Source organism: Hydra vulgaris, chromosome 12, assembly GCF_038396675.1.
Source record: "Hydra vulgaris chromosome 12, alternate assembly HydraT2T_AEP".
In the NCBI taxonomy this organism is placed as follows: Eukaryota; Metazoa; Cnidaria; class Hydrozoa; order Anthoathecata; family Hydridae; genus Hydra; species Hydra vulgaris.
In genome coordinates, this window is record NC_088931.1 from 47,050,594 (window position 1) to 47,066,391 (window position 15,798).

The window sequence follows — 15,798 nt, forward strand, 5'->3', positions numbered from 1 at the left end:
GCGAATTTCACAAAATGTTTTTTGTAGTGAGGTAAAAGTTTGTTTTTTAACAAACTTTTAATACTGATAATTACCAAAGTATAAAGAAAACAGAAATTAAAATTAATCTATTAATTACAAACATACTTTATAAAATTTTGTTTTATGAAATAACGGGTGAGGAGAAATTAGCTACACAAAAGTTAACTTAGTTTTGCTTGAAATCCATAATATTATATTTTAGCAATCAAATGTAATTTGTATTTTTAAATATTCTAGTTTAATTCAAAAAAAAAATTATTCAAAAAAAATGTTAAATGGCAAAGAATGAGCATTTCTTCAAAATATGTCAAAAATTATTTTGTAAAAAATCCAAAAGCTACCAAAGCTGAAGCTACTAACCATTTTATTAAAGAAGGAATCTGTCGCAAAATAGCATATAATTATATTAATAGACACCTTAAAGGACAGCATTTAAAAAATACAAAAAAATTTTAAACGCCCATCATTGTGGGCGCAAGTAAAAAAAGCAAAACTTCGCAGGTTGACCAACAATCGAAAAGGTGTAAGTTAAAGAAAGCTCGCACATGAATTCAACGTTGATCAAAAGACAATTTGTACACAATTAGTCAAAATGAACATTAGGTACCGTAAATGTAAAAAAGCACCCAAATAAAGTGATGGACAGCGTCTAAAGGCACAAAAAAGAAGCCGAAGACTCCCAAATCACTAAAGAACAGAGTGTTTTAATTTTAGATGACAAAAAATGCTTTTGTTTGAAAATGCCTGGAAATGCCGGATATTACACAGGCAACAAAGACAAATGTCCAGATAATGTTCGTTTTGCAGGGAAAAAAAATTTCCGAAAAAAATTCTTGTTTGGATAGCACTATCTGAGCGCGGAATGTCGAAACTATTCTTTCGGTCAACAACATCAGCTTCAATAAAATCAAGCATTTATATCAAAGAATACTTAGAGGAATGACTTATACCATTCATCGATAAGTATCATCAAGACCTAAATTATATTTTTTGGCCAGATTTAGCTAGTGCTCATAGGTCTAAAGAGAACATTTCCTGGATGGATGCCAACAAAGGAAGTGCTATCGGTTTATAAAAAAAAAATTGTTAAAATAAATATTGTATTAAACCAAAAAAAACATTTAAAAAAAATTTTGCTTTTATTTCTTTAAAAATACAAGGCTTTGATTTTTGTGTAACTAATTTCTCCTCACCCGTTAACAGAAGAAAACACTAAAATAGATTAAAATTTATTAACAAAATTTCATAAAAATATATTTATGTGTTTAAAAGTTATATGTAAAGTTTACAACCTCTCCAACAAACAAGAAATTGCTAACAACATAACTCTGAAACATTTAAATAATTTAAATAAAATTTCAATTTTGTCAATAAATGTTGATCTGCTTTAAAAAAAAAGGCTAAAAATGGGTTGAAAGAGAGGAGGGATTATTTGTTCCTACACTCCAAACACCTTAGCTTTTTGAGAAGCAGCCTTATTTTACTTAGTTATAAACATACAAAAAATTTGTACTCCTGTAAGCTACCTTAAACACCATAAAGCAAATTTACTTCTATAGATATAAAGCGTGTAAATTAAAAATAACTTTCACATAATTATTAAAATTAATGTTTTTTAACAAAAACAAAATCAATTTTCTCACCATATAAAAAGTCATTTGCTTTTTGAGAAGGCTGAAAAAGAAAATTAAAAAATGAAAACCCTATAATAATTAAAATAATTTACTTTTTATTCTTAAAAAAAAAAAAACTTACTTTTTGAGGAGAATAAACAGAGTTGATAACATGCATACTATCAGAATGATTAGAGTCTGGTTTCCAAACTAATAACTCATGTGCTATGGAAGATTCAAACACATTATATATACAATCACATGTTTTTGTCCAAATCTCTGGAGTAAATTTTTGCCCATTAGAAATAATTAAATTTTCTAAGCAGTTGACTCCAGAACGTGCAAGTTGCTCATTATCTAAAAATAAAAATAAAAAATAAGACATTTTAAAATAGCTAATTTATTAAATTAAATAGCATTTATTTAAATAATTTATTTTATTATTTAAAAATACAAAATAATATTAAATTTAGATTATACAAAAATAAAACTTGAAAAACAAAACACCTATTCTATAATTTCCCACCTTGTTGAACACACCATACAAGTTGAGCTAGCATGTTATCTAATAAGACATCTGATAATTCATCAAAATACTGTGTAAAAACATCAACAATTGCATATAGAGCATGGTTACATGTTGTGGTCATCCATTCTGCTTTCTATAAATATATATATATATATATACACACACACACACACACACACACACACACACACACACACACACACACACACACACACACACACACACACACATATATATATATATATATGTATAACACACACACACACACACACACACACACACACACACACACACACACACACACACACACACACACACACACACACACACATATATATATATATATATATATATATATAACACACACACACACACACACACACACACACACACACACACACACACACACATATATTAATATATGTGCGGAATACAGAGACCCTGCAGTTTCTATTCCTGTGGTTTTCCTAGGTACTTGAAGCCATTTCTTTGCAATACTCAGTACAGTCCTGAGTACATAATTGACACTTTTGACAGACATTACATTTAAATATGCTGTAGCTATTTGCTCTAGTGATATTAAAAATTCTATATTTTTAAGTATGTAAGACATTTTTTTGATAACTTCGGAGTCAGCAGCAGAAAGTTTTCTCTAAGTATGGAGTTTTATTTACTCACCACTTATTAAATCTTTTTTGTTGCCTTCAGAAAACCATGGAAAAAAATGTAAACAATTTTTAATATTCAAAGCCTAATTTTTATTATTACTACATTTTTAGATTTAAAAAGAAATTTAAAAAAATACTTTTTGCTTTGAATGCAAAAAAACATATGATTTACTTGAATGCAAGAAAATATGCAATTTTATTTTTTAATGGCAAAAAAAGCAACTTAAAAATGTACTTTTTAGTATAAAATGTTTAATAACAAATTAATCTTATTTTCTGCGTTCCAGTTTATTTACTATTTAAAAATATATTCAGTTTATTTACTATTTAAAAATATACTCAGTTTATTTACTATTTAAAAATATATTCAGTTTATTTACTACTTAAAACATTTTAAAACAACTATATAAAAAAACAAGTTAATAAGAGTTTATAAAAAATTTATTAGATCTAACCTCTGACCATTCAATTTGTTGATCTGGCAGTTTCATACTATCAAATATTCTAAAAACAACTTTAAAAACTTCTTTCCACCAACTTTTTTTGTATGTATGACCATAATTTTTAAGGATTTCAAACATAACTGTTAATGCTCTAAAAATCAAAAACAAGGTTTCCTTCAGCAACTTATCATTAAAAGAAAATAAGTATCAGCAATTTGTTATCAAAATAAACAATAATAATTAAAACAAAGTGTACATTTGCACTTGTAAAAAATAAACACCATTAATTAATCATTAAAACAAAGTGTACATTTGCACTTGTAAAAAATCAAGAGCTAATAAAGCACATTTTTATAACATTTTTCAAATATATAAGTTCATTTTATGTTTTCAAATATAAGTTCATTTTTATTACAATTAAATAAAAATCTCAAAAATAATTTTATGAAAAACAACTATTTTTGAAATTTTATTAAAATTGAAAAATCATAATTGTATAGAAATCTTGAAAATAATAATTGTTTTATCAAAACATATTTAAAAAAATAAATAAATAAATAAAAAACTTGTAAAAATGCACTTTTTCTATCTTTTAGATAAAAAAAAAAGCATCTTTTTTATGCAAAAAAAAATTTTGAAAAAAACTGATTTTTATATGAAACAATTTTTATTTTCAAAACTTTTATGTAATTTCGCTTCATTTGAGTATCAGGCTGTTCTATTTTTGAAGAACTTTTTTTAAAAAAATATTTGGAACCTTGGGGCAATCCGAAAATAATTTATCAAAAAAATTTTTATTTCCATAGTTATCAAATTACATAGAATACATTTAGAGGTATTAAAAGGAAATTTTTGAAAATTGATGTTTTTCAGCCCACCATATTGTACATAGATCTTATATATACACACTTTTACATAGATATCTCATCTTATTTATATAAACTTAGTTTTTTATCTTATATATACACACTTACTTTTTCATCTTATACATATACACACTTGTTTTTGTATATTTAGGTCAGCATTTAACAAGCAAAAATGCTCACCAAATACTGACTTAATTACACAAATGCTGATCTAGAAATAAAGTCTATACAGTTTTTCGACAAAAAAAAAAATAATAATGAAAAAAACAATTGCTGCCCCAACCCAAATCCTTAGACAATGCAGTGGCACTTCCTTGCATGTTCTCCTTCTCCATAGTCATGCATCCCATTTCAGTATGATGTGTAATTGCTTTGCTAAGGGCACGATACTATTCGAGTGTGTGAGTGTGTGTGTGTGTGTGTGTGTGTATATATATATATATATATATATATATATATATATATATATATATATATATATATATATTAGATGGTCCAAAAATCAACATTTTTGAAAAATATTTGCTGTCACCCGCCTAATATGTTTTATATAATAAAATAACATTAGGTTTTTTAAAACAAAAATTGTTTTAGAGGTCCTCCAAGACCCTTGGAGTTTAATAAGTCCTTAATTTTATCACAAAAATGTTTTTCAAAAATGTTGGGTCTCAAATGAAGCAAAATTACAAAAATGATAATTATATTTCAAAAATCATATTACATAAATTTTTTAAATCCAGTGCTACATTATTATATAGAACACATTTATATTTAGAACACAAGTATAAATGCGTGTTTAGATAAGCACTATGGTGTCATATTGAAAGCCAGGGATTTCAGTACATACATCCACTATCTTATTGCCTGCAGCTGCAAAGGAGTGCTGCTAGGTGCAAAGGAGTGCTGCAGCTGCAAAGGAGTGCTGAGTCGATGAACTAAGGGTTTGGGATAAGGCACCAATCTTTTCTTTCATTCTTCTTTTTTATTTTTTTATTTTTTAAAAACGCTGTGCAATACAAAGATAAGCAAAATTAGTAAGCGATTGCTGATCTATATACGCTATAGTAGATATATCAATAAAAAGTTATTTATTTATTTTGAGGGAGAAGGAGGGGGGGTTAAAGTTTAGCCTGTTCTGTGACCTTAACATAACTCAGTTGTGTATGCCCAAAGGACAAAATTCCAATTTGAACACGCTTTCTTAGCATACTTCAATCAGTACTCTGAAATTTCTATTAAAAGGACTAACACTGCTATTAATTTTTTTAATGACCTATTGAATTTTAAGGCACTATTCAACACAAAATTGTCTTTTGAAATGACATGTTTAAATTAACATCTAAAGTTTTTCAAAATATTTTATATACATTAGTGATCATTAAAATACAATAATAGTGGTCCTTAAAATAGCAAACTTAAAATTAAAATACAACAATAGTGGTCTTTAAAGTAGCTTAAACTTAAAATTCAAGTAAAATTCTAACCTTGTTCTAACATCTAACTTGCATCTGTTTATGATACATGATAATTCAAATACAACTGGAAACCAACCTCTTAGCCAAACTCTATCATTTTCTGAAACTACTGTATCATCACTAAACCGTTCTTTAAACATCTAAGAAAAAATAAATGCTTTATGCATCCAAATATTGTTCTTAATATATATTTAATAAATAGACATTTAAAATATTGTGCTTTGTGCTTTGCATTTGATAGAGATTTCCAGTTAGGTTCAGGATCATTACCATTAGCCTGCTACAGGTATCATGATACCCAGTACTACCTTCCCCATACCTTGCTGCCTTGTAGGGTTTGCTTTTTTAGGCAGGCTAGAAGAAATAAACTCTGACTTAAAACTCTCCTGCTACATGATAACTGATAAGTTTTAAAATTTTTATGAACATTTTAACTTTTAAAAAACAACCCATTTATTTATTATGTATCTTTTTACAAAGAGAGCTTTTTAGAGAGCTTTTAGCTAATCAGAATTTTACGTAGAATTTGTTGGAGTATTCCATTTTTTGGTACTTGAAGCTATTCCACCAGGATTTTGACATTGAAATAATGGGGCAAATCTGAACATATTCGGGGCTAGTTTAAACATTGCTGGTTGGTATATCTATACGTTAGCATTTACTTAAGTTATAAGTAAAGTTATAAGTAATTAATTTAATTAAGTTAATTAAACCTCATTCACATTATAACATAATTATTATGGTTTCTGCTTAAATAATGTTTTGTAAAGAAGACAAGTCAACCAAATAATTTTCTTAAATTAAGTTTTTACAGATAAGCATTGTTTTACTTGGTTTCTTCATTTTACTTTTTAACTTTTACTGTATCACTTTTATACTGTGATTGAAGGTAATTGATCTTGTTTTTCTGAACTTCTTTTTTTTCATAATGGTTCATCATTATAAAAAAAACAACCCATCTGCATCATATACTTCAGAAGATATTGAGCTAGCCATAGTAGAAATTCAAGCATGTGCTTCAATATGTGTGGCTGCATCAATTTATAAAATTTCTATCGGTACCCTATATGACCACGTACCTGGAAAGTCAAAACTTAGCAAAGGGCGTCCAACAGCCTTATCTTTAAGTGAAGAGGAATACATTGTATCCTCATTAGAATATACACCCGACTTTTGTTGACCACTAAATCAAAAAGACATGAAAGAAATTGTCACCCAATTTTTGTTTTTGAAAGTAGAGTATTACCCTGAGATAGTAACGGGCCAGGTTATGACTATTTATTAGGCTTTGAAAAAAGATGGTTTTTTCAAATATCTAAAAGAACTCCAGAAGTTTTAACAATTTCAAAAAACGTAAAAAAGTTTTTTGAAACTGTTCAAAAAGTTTATGTTAAGCATGATTTACATAATAGTCCTGATTTTCTATCAGTGAAGGAAATAAACAGTTTTCTTTAGACATGGGGAAGACTTCACTCTAAACTTAAAATGCTTCTTTACAAAATTCTTTACAAAAGGTCTTTATTCTTTACAAAATTAGTCAACATGGAAAAGATGTGTCATGCCCTTACTCTTTACTCCTCTGCCAATATTGTTGTTATTGGTGACTTTAATGCTCCTCAAACTGAATGCTCATCTACACCCAGGCTCTAACACCAATGACCCTGCTGGCATGAAAGCTCATAACTTCTGTATTTCCCGATCTCTAACTCAGATAGTTAACTTTGTAACTTGTTTTCCAGACAAGCCTAATCAATTAACTTCACTGCTTGATTTGTCACTGATCCTAGCTTGTGTTCAGTTCCTCTTTGTTCTCCTTTAGGTTCTTCCAACCATGCAATGATCTTTTCAAACTTTTAATCTCATACTTATTCTTCAGACTTTCCCTATCATTGCACTATTTACTATTACCCTATAGCCAACAAGAAGTTTTTTCATGATTTTCTTTGCGACAGTATTTGGGTTAATGCCTTTTGTCTCTCCGCTGATATAACATCACCTCTATGTAACCTCCTGGATCAAGGCAGGTATAGAAGCTTTAATTCCTTTTTGTTGGTTTCTAATTAAACCTCATTTTACTCCATGGTTTTCATTTTCTTGCAAAGAAATTCAATGTAAAATGGTGCTGTTTGATACTAAGCTTCATTTCTTTTAGTTCACTAAATCTCATATCTTATCTTAAAAGTTAGGCTCTAGAGAATTTTAGAAAACCTTAAATAGTAACAAAGTCAGTGTTAGTAACAAAGATAAAAACATTCAACCTTTAACTTATGGATTGACTAAATCTAAATTAAATATTGAATGCTTGACTTACCTTTCTTAATGACTATTTGCAAAAAAACTTTACCTCTAATTCGACTCTTAAATCTATTGATTTTTACATTATAACATCATAAGGTTGCATCTCTTTTTCTTTTCTACAAATATCATCATAGTTGCTGCTCAAAGGAGCTATCATATTTAGTCCCATCAGTCAAAACTCATTCCTGCTTGACTAGTCAATCAGCAAAGTCACATCTTTTTACTGTATTTGTCCCTGCATGCTCTAAAAACTTTTATTCATCTAGTTTTTTTCCCCGTACTTCAATCCTTTGGAACTCTCTGCCATCTTCATTTTTTCTCAAACAACCTACAACATTTCAAATCTTCTGTTTCCTTGCTCTTTAACTTTATTCTTTGTTTTCTAGTAACTCTTGACTTAATAATGGTTGCTTGCAGCCTTGTTAGGAATGAATTTAAAAAAATGTGTAAAACCAAAACTGTTTTGGGTCTTAATTGTATATTTAAACTCAATACTTTGAGAATAAGAAGTTTACTTACATATGGATTTTCATAAACATGTTTAGAACAGTGTCTTATCAAACGAATTGCTTCCATACTTGTGTCAGGAAATGCAGCATTACAAGAAAACTCAGACAAACACTTTACAGCATCTTGAAACGAGTCAACAGTAGCAGAAAAATGGCTTTCAAAAATGGATGCTAAAGAAAGATTTAAAGTTATTAATTTAAAAAAACATAAAAACTAAAATACCTGCCTTTTGAAACACATGCTAAATAATATCTTATTCCAATAAACACATGGATAATGATTAAAAATACCTGTAGTCTGAAAGGCAAGCTCAACAATCCCTTCATCTAAATCTGATGCAGCTAAATGAAACACTGAAAAAACATTTTTCCATCCAGATTTTATATTCTTTGCTTGTGAGTTAACCATTTGTGCAACGCATCGAACTACCATATCACGAATAGTTGCAGAACTAAAATCAGTTATATAGCTGAACATACATTGAAAGTATATTTTAAAAAAAATGAATTATAAAAACTAAAAAACCAAAAATAAATGAAAAGTATTAATTATTTATATAAGTTTTAAAAATTATTTGTTTAGAGAAAACATACTTATTTTTTTGCATAATATATTCAAATGGTCTCAAAAAGTCTTTTTGAAAATGAAAGTTAGATAATTCTCCTTTTTCAAGAAACTTCATTGACAACTGTCTTAAAGAATCAACACAAAAAAAAGAAACTTCTTCATTTGGATTACAGCCAACCTAACAATAATAATTATAATTTTGCTTTTAACCTAACCAAAAAACTTAATACAGAAAATAAACATTTTAATTCAAATTTAGAATTTTCTCAACTTAAGTTTAGATTATCATTATAATTGATTTGTTCACTTCAACATTAGTAAAAAAACTTACAATGATTAGAAAACATAGTATAAACTTATTTTATTTTTAAAAAATTGGTCTTGCGGTTCTGTTTTAAAAAATTGAAATATAAAAGATACAAACAAAATAAATTATAAAAAGATACAATAAAATTTGCAGGATTAATGTACTGCCTACAAAGCAGCACATTAATCCTGCAGACATTCTGAGGACCTTTTTTTTTAATGCGAGTGCCACATTTAATCACAATTTATGCTATCTTATCAATAAGGGAGTATGTTATATAAACTTTTATTCTATGTTTTATATAATTCACTTTACTTTTTATAATGCAAAGAACTTATGAAAAAAATTATATCCATAAATAAGTGCTGGTATACTGGTGTCAAAACGGCATAGATATGTCACTGATAAATTAACTAGTAATTTTTTTACTTATAGTGTGCAGAATTGTGTCTATAATGCTTAATTGTTCCTTTTGCAGGTTAAACTAGTGTAACTACTGTACAATGATAGCTTCATCAAACAGTGCAACAATAGCTACCAGAAAGAAAATGGAGATATGGCTTATTGGACAGATGTCCTCTTCTTTAGATAGTGTTATGCTTCCATCAAAAAGGGAAGTGTTGGCCTTGTTCTTCCATTACAAGCAGATTGCCAAGCAAAGCATTAGGGAAGCATTACGATCAAGTGAAGTGCATGTGCTTTGATACTACTGCAGCCAATACTGGGCCAAGAAACGGGGCTTGCATTCTTCTAGAGCAGAAGTTTGGGAAAGATATGTTGTCACCACATTCTGGAAATTATTCTGGAAGCAGTAGTTTTGCTGTGTCTTGGCCCTTTAAGTGGACCTGACATACCACTTTTTATGAGATTTCAGAAAAGTTGGGTCTCATTTAATTCTACAAAGTACCACACAGCACAGACTGATAAGAACGCTTCAAATGCTCTTACCGATATCACTAATAAAAGAGTCGTTTTTTGCAAAGATCAACTACAAATCTTTCAACCTTGTGACAACTACCAAGAACTTTTGGAGTTATCTATTGTTTTTTTGGGAGGAGTACCTTTGAGAGGCATTTCATTTAGAGCTCCTGCTGGTCTACACTCTGCTCGCTGGATGGCGAAAGCTATTTATGCATTGAAGATTTGAATGTTTAGAGACCAATTCAGGTTGACAAAAAAAGAGAAGGGAATAAGAGATATTTATATGCCTTTTCACGAAGGGAATAAGGGATATTTATATGCCTTTTCACGGTTCGACTGTACATTACAGCCTGGTACAGATCTCTTGAAGCAACCTCAGCTCCTAACAAAGATTTTTCAGCATCACAGGACTTCCATCACACTTTCTTCAGAACAGTGTGAGCGAATGGGAACATGATGATGAGTTCAAAACTGTAAAGTCCACTGTTCGAATTATGAAGGTTGTCAACGACATTGCAGAACGTGGCATAGCACTAATGGACAAATTTAATAGGCTACATACAAATAACGAAGAGCAAAAGCAGTTCCTGTTGTTGGTAGTTCAAAAATATAGACAGAAATATCCTGACAGAAAAAAGACAACTCTTATGAGCGAATAATCTTAGTACAGTAACTATTGTCTTAAATAAACCTACAATCAAAGTAAAAATACATGTTTATTGCTGTCTTTTAATAAATAAGTAGAAATGCAATGACAGGAAATGGATGTTTTTAATACATGTAATAAGTAATAAATGTGTACCAAGTAAATGAGTCATTATCACCAGTCTCCATCAGTTTTATGATTTTTTTCCTATGTTAATGACTAAAAAAGCATAGTAAAAACTGCCTTAAATTTCAATGACTGGTAGCACCCAGTAAAAATGTTTTTTTCCCCTTGAAATTTTTACACATTTATTTTCTCACCAAAATGAACCATTTCAGTGGGATGAAAAATAAAAAAAAAATTTTTAAACCCAAATAAGAAACACCTTAATATATATATATATATATATATATATATATATATATATATATATATATATATATATATATATATATATATATATATATATATATATATATATGAATTCAAAAATAGTCAGAACAGTGAAACAAATAGAAAATCCAGTAAATCTTTTTCTCAAAATGTTTTTGTTAAAAACAATATAATTACCAAAACAAATACCACTAAAAAATATTTATTTATATACCAAAACTATTAGCACTAGAGGCCTTTCAAATAGTCATCAGTAGTGCTATTTTGGTATTATTCCAAAAATTTTGTATTAAAAACAAAAATAATTTAATTTTTATATTGTTGCTATGGGTATCTATTGATTGTGAAGGATTGAATTGAAACTATAAAAAACATGAGAATGTTTGAAACTATAAAAAAACATGAGAATGTTTGAAAGGTAAAAAACATCAAAACTATAAAAAACAACTTTAGTTGAAAATAAGAGCTTCAAGCATTTCGTAGTGTTCGTATGTTCCTGAAAGTAAAATGTTAATAACAAATTTGATTATCATTAGAAAATAATACAAAAAATACTTATTTTTATTACAAATGAATAACATCGCTAAAATCTTTTTTTGAGTTTTTTTTTGTAAGAATTTAAAGATAAGAGAAGAATTAAAATATATTAATTTTAAAAGATAAATATATTATTAATTTTAAAAGATAAATATATCATTAATTTTAAAAGAAGAATTCAAAAAGCTTTTTCTATAATTCCATCAGGGTATTCACAATCTTTTAACCATGACTTTATTTCTATTAGGCATAATTTTTTGATTTCATAATTAGATGTAAAAACAATTAATCTTTTAGCTAAATTATAAGGAATATTCTTTTTAATGTGAAATGGATGATGACTGTTATAGTTTAAATAGTCATGGGTGTTCGTTTCTTTATAGTAAATGTCTGTTTGAGTTTTATTATAATTTTCACGAATGATTGCAATGTCTAAAAATGTTAGCGCAAAATTTGCAAATTATACCTTCTAACTTACTAAGAAGACTTACTTCTTCAAATATTGAAATAACTAGTAAGAAGACTGGCATATTCAAATGCAAAGATATTCGGTGTAAAATTTGCAAACTATACCTTCAAGAAGTAGATGAGTTTAAAACATCTAATGGTACAATTTGGAAAGTAAAAAGTCACATCACATGCAACTGCAAAAGTGTAATTTATTACCTAAAATGTTTAACATGCAAAAAACAAGCATATACTGGTAAAACTAATAATTTAAGATTACGTATAAACAGACATATTTCTAGTTGCAGAACTGGCTTATCAACTGATCGATTTGACAATCATGTTTATACTTGTCAACATGCCCACAAAAGTGTAATTTTGTATTAGTATTTTTATACAAATTAATTACTTTATTACAAAAATCTATTATAAAATTCATTACAAAGGGTTAAAAAGACCATTAAAATACAATAACAAAAAGTAATTATTTGTATCCCTTATAAAAACAGTCTTTTTATGATTTTTGTAAATTTTGCTGATGATGAACTATGTAGTTCAAAACATGTATAACAAACATTTTAAAAATAATATTAATTTTAATATATAATATATAATAATATATATATATATATATATATATATATATATATATATATATATATATATATATATATATATATATATATATATATATATATATATATATATATATATATATATATATATATATATATATATATGTATACAAATAAATCAGTAAAAACACTTATCTATCTTTTATCTCCAACATAATGTTTCACCATCAGTAGGTTCATCAGGAAGCTTCTTGATGAACCTACTGATGGTGAAACATTATGTTGAAGATAAAAGACAGATAAGTGTTTTTACTAATTTATTATTGCTCTGTTCTTTAAGAACATTGTAGAATACACTCTGACATAATTTATATATATATATATATATATATATATATATATATATATATATATATATATATATATATATATATATATATATATATATATATCTATTTACCATTTATCTAACATAAATAAAATTATTAAAAAAAAAAAAAATTTACTTTATTAAAATAGTCACCCAACACAGCCCAGATTCTTGACCATTGTAATCGAATACGACCCATGTTATAGTAGGCAATTTCAATTATTTTTTGTAAACTATACATTCTTGGTTGAGCAGGATTTGATAACTCTTCCATGGATACAGCTGCTAGACCAGTAACAAAGTCTACAATAGCATCCCCATCTAATCGTATTGACCCAGTAAATATTCTATCAACTGCAACAACAACACTTTGTGATGATGTTTCACCCATTGATTCTTGAATGCTAGAAAACTTCTTAGGATCAATAATACTATTATTTTGACTTGTACTTTGATTACTAACTAAACCTCCAACATTAACAATTGGAACCATTCCACTGCTTGCATATCGAGGTTTTATACCAGTTCCAATTAGTTGAAGAAGTTCTAAATGGGAAATACATTGTAAAATCTCAAACCAAGAGTGACCCAAATAATTCCCATCAGTATATGCAACTGTTATAAGTGTTTTTATTGTATCAATATTTTTCGCTCTCATCTCTGTAATCACTGCATTAGCCATAAGCATACTGAACTGACAAAGTGCCTGAATATATGCATCTCTTTCAAGCTGAAAAACAGTTTTACATAAACAAGTTTTGAATAAAATAATATAAAACAGAGATCCTAGATTTAATAAATTTTTCTAAATTGAATCCCAATTACAACTTAATATATTTTTAAATTTAAAAACTGTAAATGGTGATAAAAGTTTTTTATTCATCATTTAAAGTTGATCAAGATTTTAAGTTTTACAGAATTAAAAAAAAATTAACACATTAACCTATATGACACACAAACATAGAAACCGTAAAAATAGAAATTTGTAAAAGAATTAACAATTATATATATATACATATACATATATATATATATATATATATATATATATATATATATATATATATATATATATATATATATATACATATATATATATATACATATACATATATATATATATATATATATATATATATATATATATATATATATATATATATATATATATATATATATATATATATATATATATATATATATATATATAAAATAAGTATTTCAAATTATTTGTGACAAATTTTAAAAAAGCAAAATTTCCCATAATATTTTAAAATTGTTTTTTAAACACTTTTATACTATGAGAGATACTACTTTTATACCAACTAGAGAGTTCCATAACGAGATGGCACTATGTAAATTTAATCTTATGTATTTTTATTTCCAGACAATGGGTGGTTGAATTAATTTTTTATAACAAAATCTATAAGGGAGGGTTTTTTTATGAAAAAAATCTGACATAAACTCTGGATTTAAGCAGTAATAGATTTAACAACTTAGGTTAATAAAAACCGCAAGTTCCTGAGGTGGATCAATGTGTTATTGTCAAATTTTAGCATATCATCCAATGAGAGATCAGAGCTCATGTAGTGAATGCAGAGTCCTTTTTTTATGAATTTTATTTATAAGACTGTTATCACATTTTGAGCAGAACATACTAATCAAAGGACAGAAGGAAAAACTAGACAATATAAAAGCATTAAATAAAAGTCTCTTGTTTTTGTTATAAAAATTTCTCACAATCTTTTAATATGACCATTAAATTTTAAATCCTTATCAATTGTAACCCCATAAAATTTAACCTTAAAGGAAAGAAAGACCATTCATTACCAACATTAATAATGGACCATTGCAATTTTTTAAGCCAACTTATAGAAATTGGAATTTATCAGGATTTGAAACCATTTTGTTCATACCAAACCATAAAATGGTTTTGAAATTTAGATTAACAATACAGTACAAACTTTAATTTCAAAACTGTTGAGCATCAATAACTTGAAAAATATTTTCTTATTGACAAGTGAAGGAATCAAACTTAGAATGAACTTAAAATAATCATATGCTTGTGAATATCTTAGATAATTGACAGGAGAAACAATAGAAAATACAGTTAAAAAAAACAACTGAGCTGGAGTATTCTACAGGAAAAGCAAAGAAAAAAAACAGCCATCAAGCTGAAGTAAGTTATAGGAAAAGCAAAGAAAAAAAAAACAACCTTCAAGCTGAAGTTATAGGAAAATCAATAAAACCACAGCCCACTCCTTTTTTTTTTTTTTTTAAACAAATTCACTTCCATACAAAGCTGAAATCAAACCAACTGAAGTTTGGAATTAACAGTAAGCAAAGAAGAGAGTTAAAAAGTGAAAAACAGTTGAAAGACTTCAAAAAACTGTAAGAATCATAAAAACAGTGAAAAACTGTAAGAATCAGAAAAACAGTGAAAAAACGTATGAATCAGAAAAACAGGGAAAAACTGTATGAATCAGAAAAAACTAAAGGTAGAAAGAATTCCAAAGCATTAATGTGCAAGAAAAAAAACTAGAGTTTCAAGAGGATGAAGGAACAGTTAAAATATAAGAAAGCAACTTGGTTAATATGTTTTAGCAATGAGA

At 27.2% G+C, this 15,798-nt stretch overlaps 1 protein-coding gene across 1 annotated transcript in view; it reads right to left on the minus strand.

The window, feature by feature from the left end:
• The window catches only part of LOC100214290 (brefeldin A-inhibited guanine nucleotide-exchange protein 1), an 89,173-nt gene that overhangs the window by 33,174 nt on the left and 40,201 nt on the right, over positions 1-15,798 (minus strand). The window contains exons 20-28 of the mRNA XM_065813475.1: positions 13,323-13,916; positions 9,017-9,168; positions 8,714-8,874; positions 8,433-8,593; positions 5,625-5,755; positions 3,287-3,425; positions 2,161-2,296; positions 1,777-1,991; positions 1,665-1,695 (exon numbers count right to left, since the gene is read on the minus strand). Coding sequence (XP_065669547.1) covers positions 1,665-1,695; positions 1,777-1,991; positions 2,161-2,296; positions 3,287-3,425; positions 5,625-5,755; positions 8,433-8,593; positions 8,714-8,874; positions 9,017-9,168; positions 13,323-13,916 — 1,720 coding nt within the window. The remainder of the gene's footprint in view (positions 1-1,664; positions 1,696-1,776; positions 1,992-2,160; positions 2,297-3,286; positions 3,426-5,624; positions 5,756-8,432; positions 8,594-8,713; positions 8,875-9,016; positions 9,169-13,322; positions 13,917-15,798) is intronic.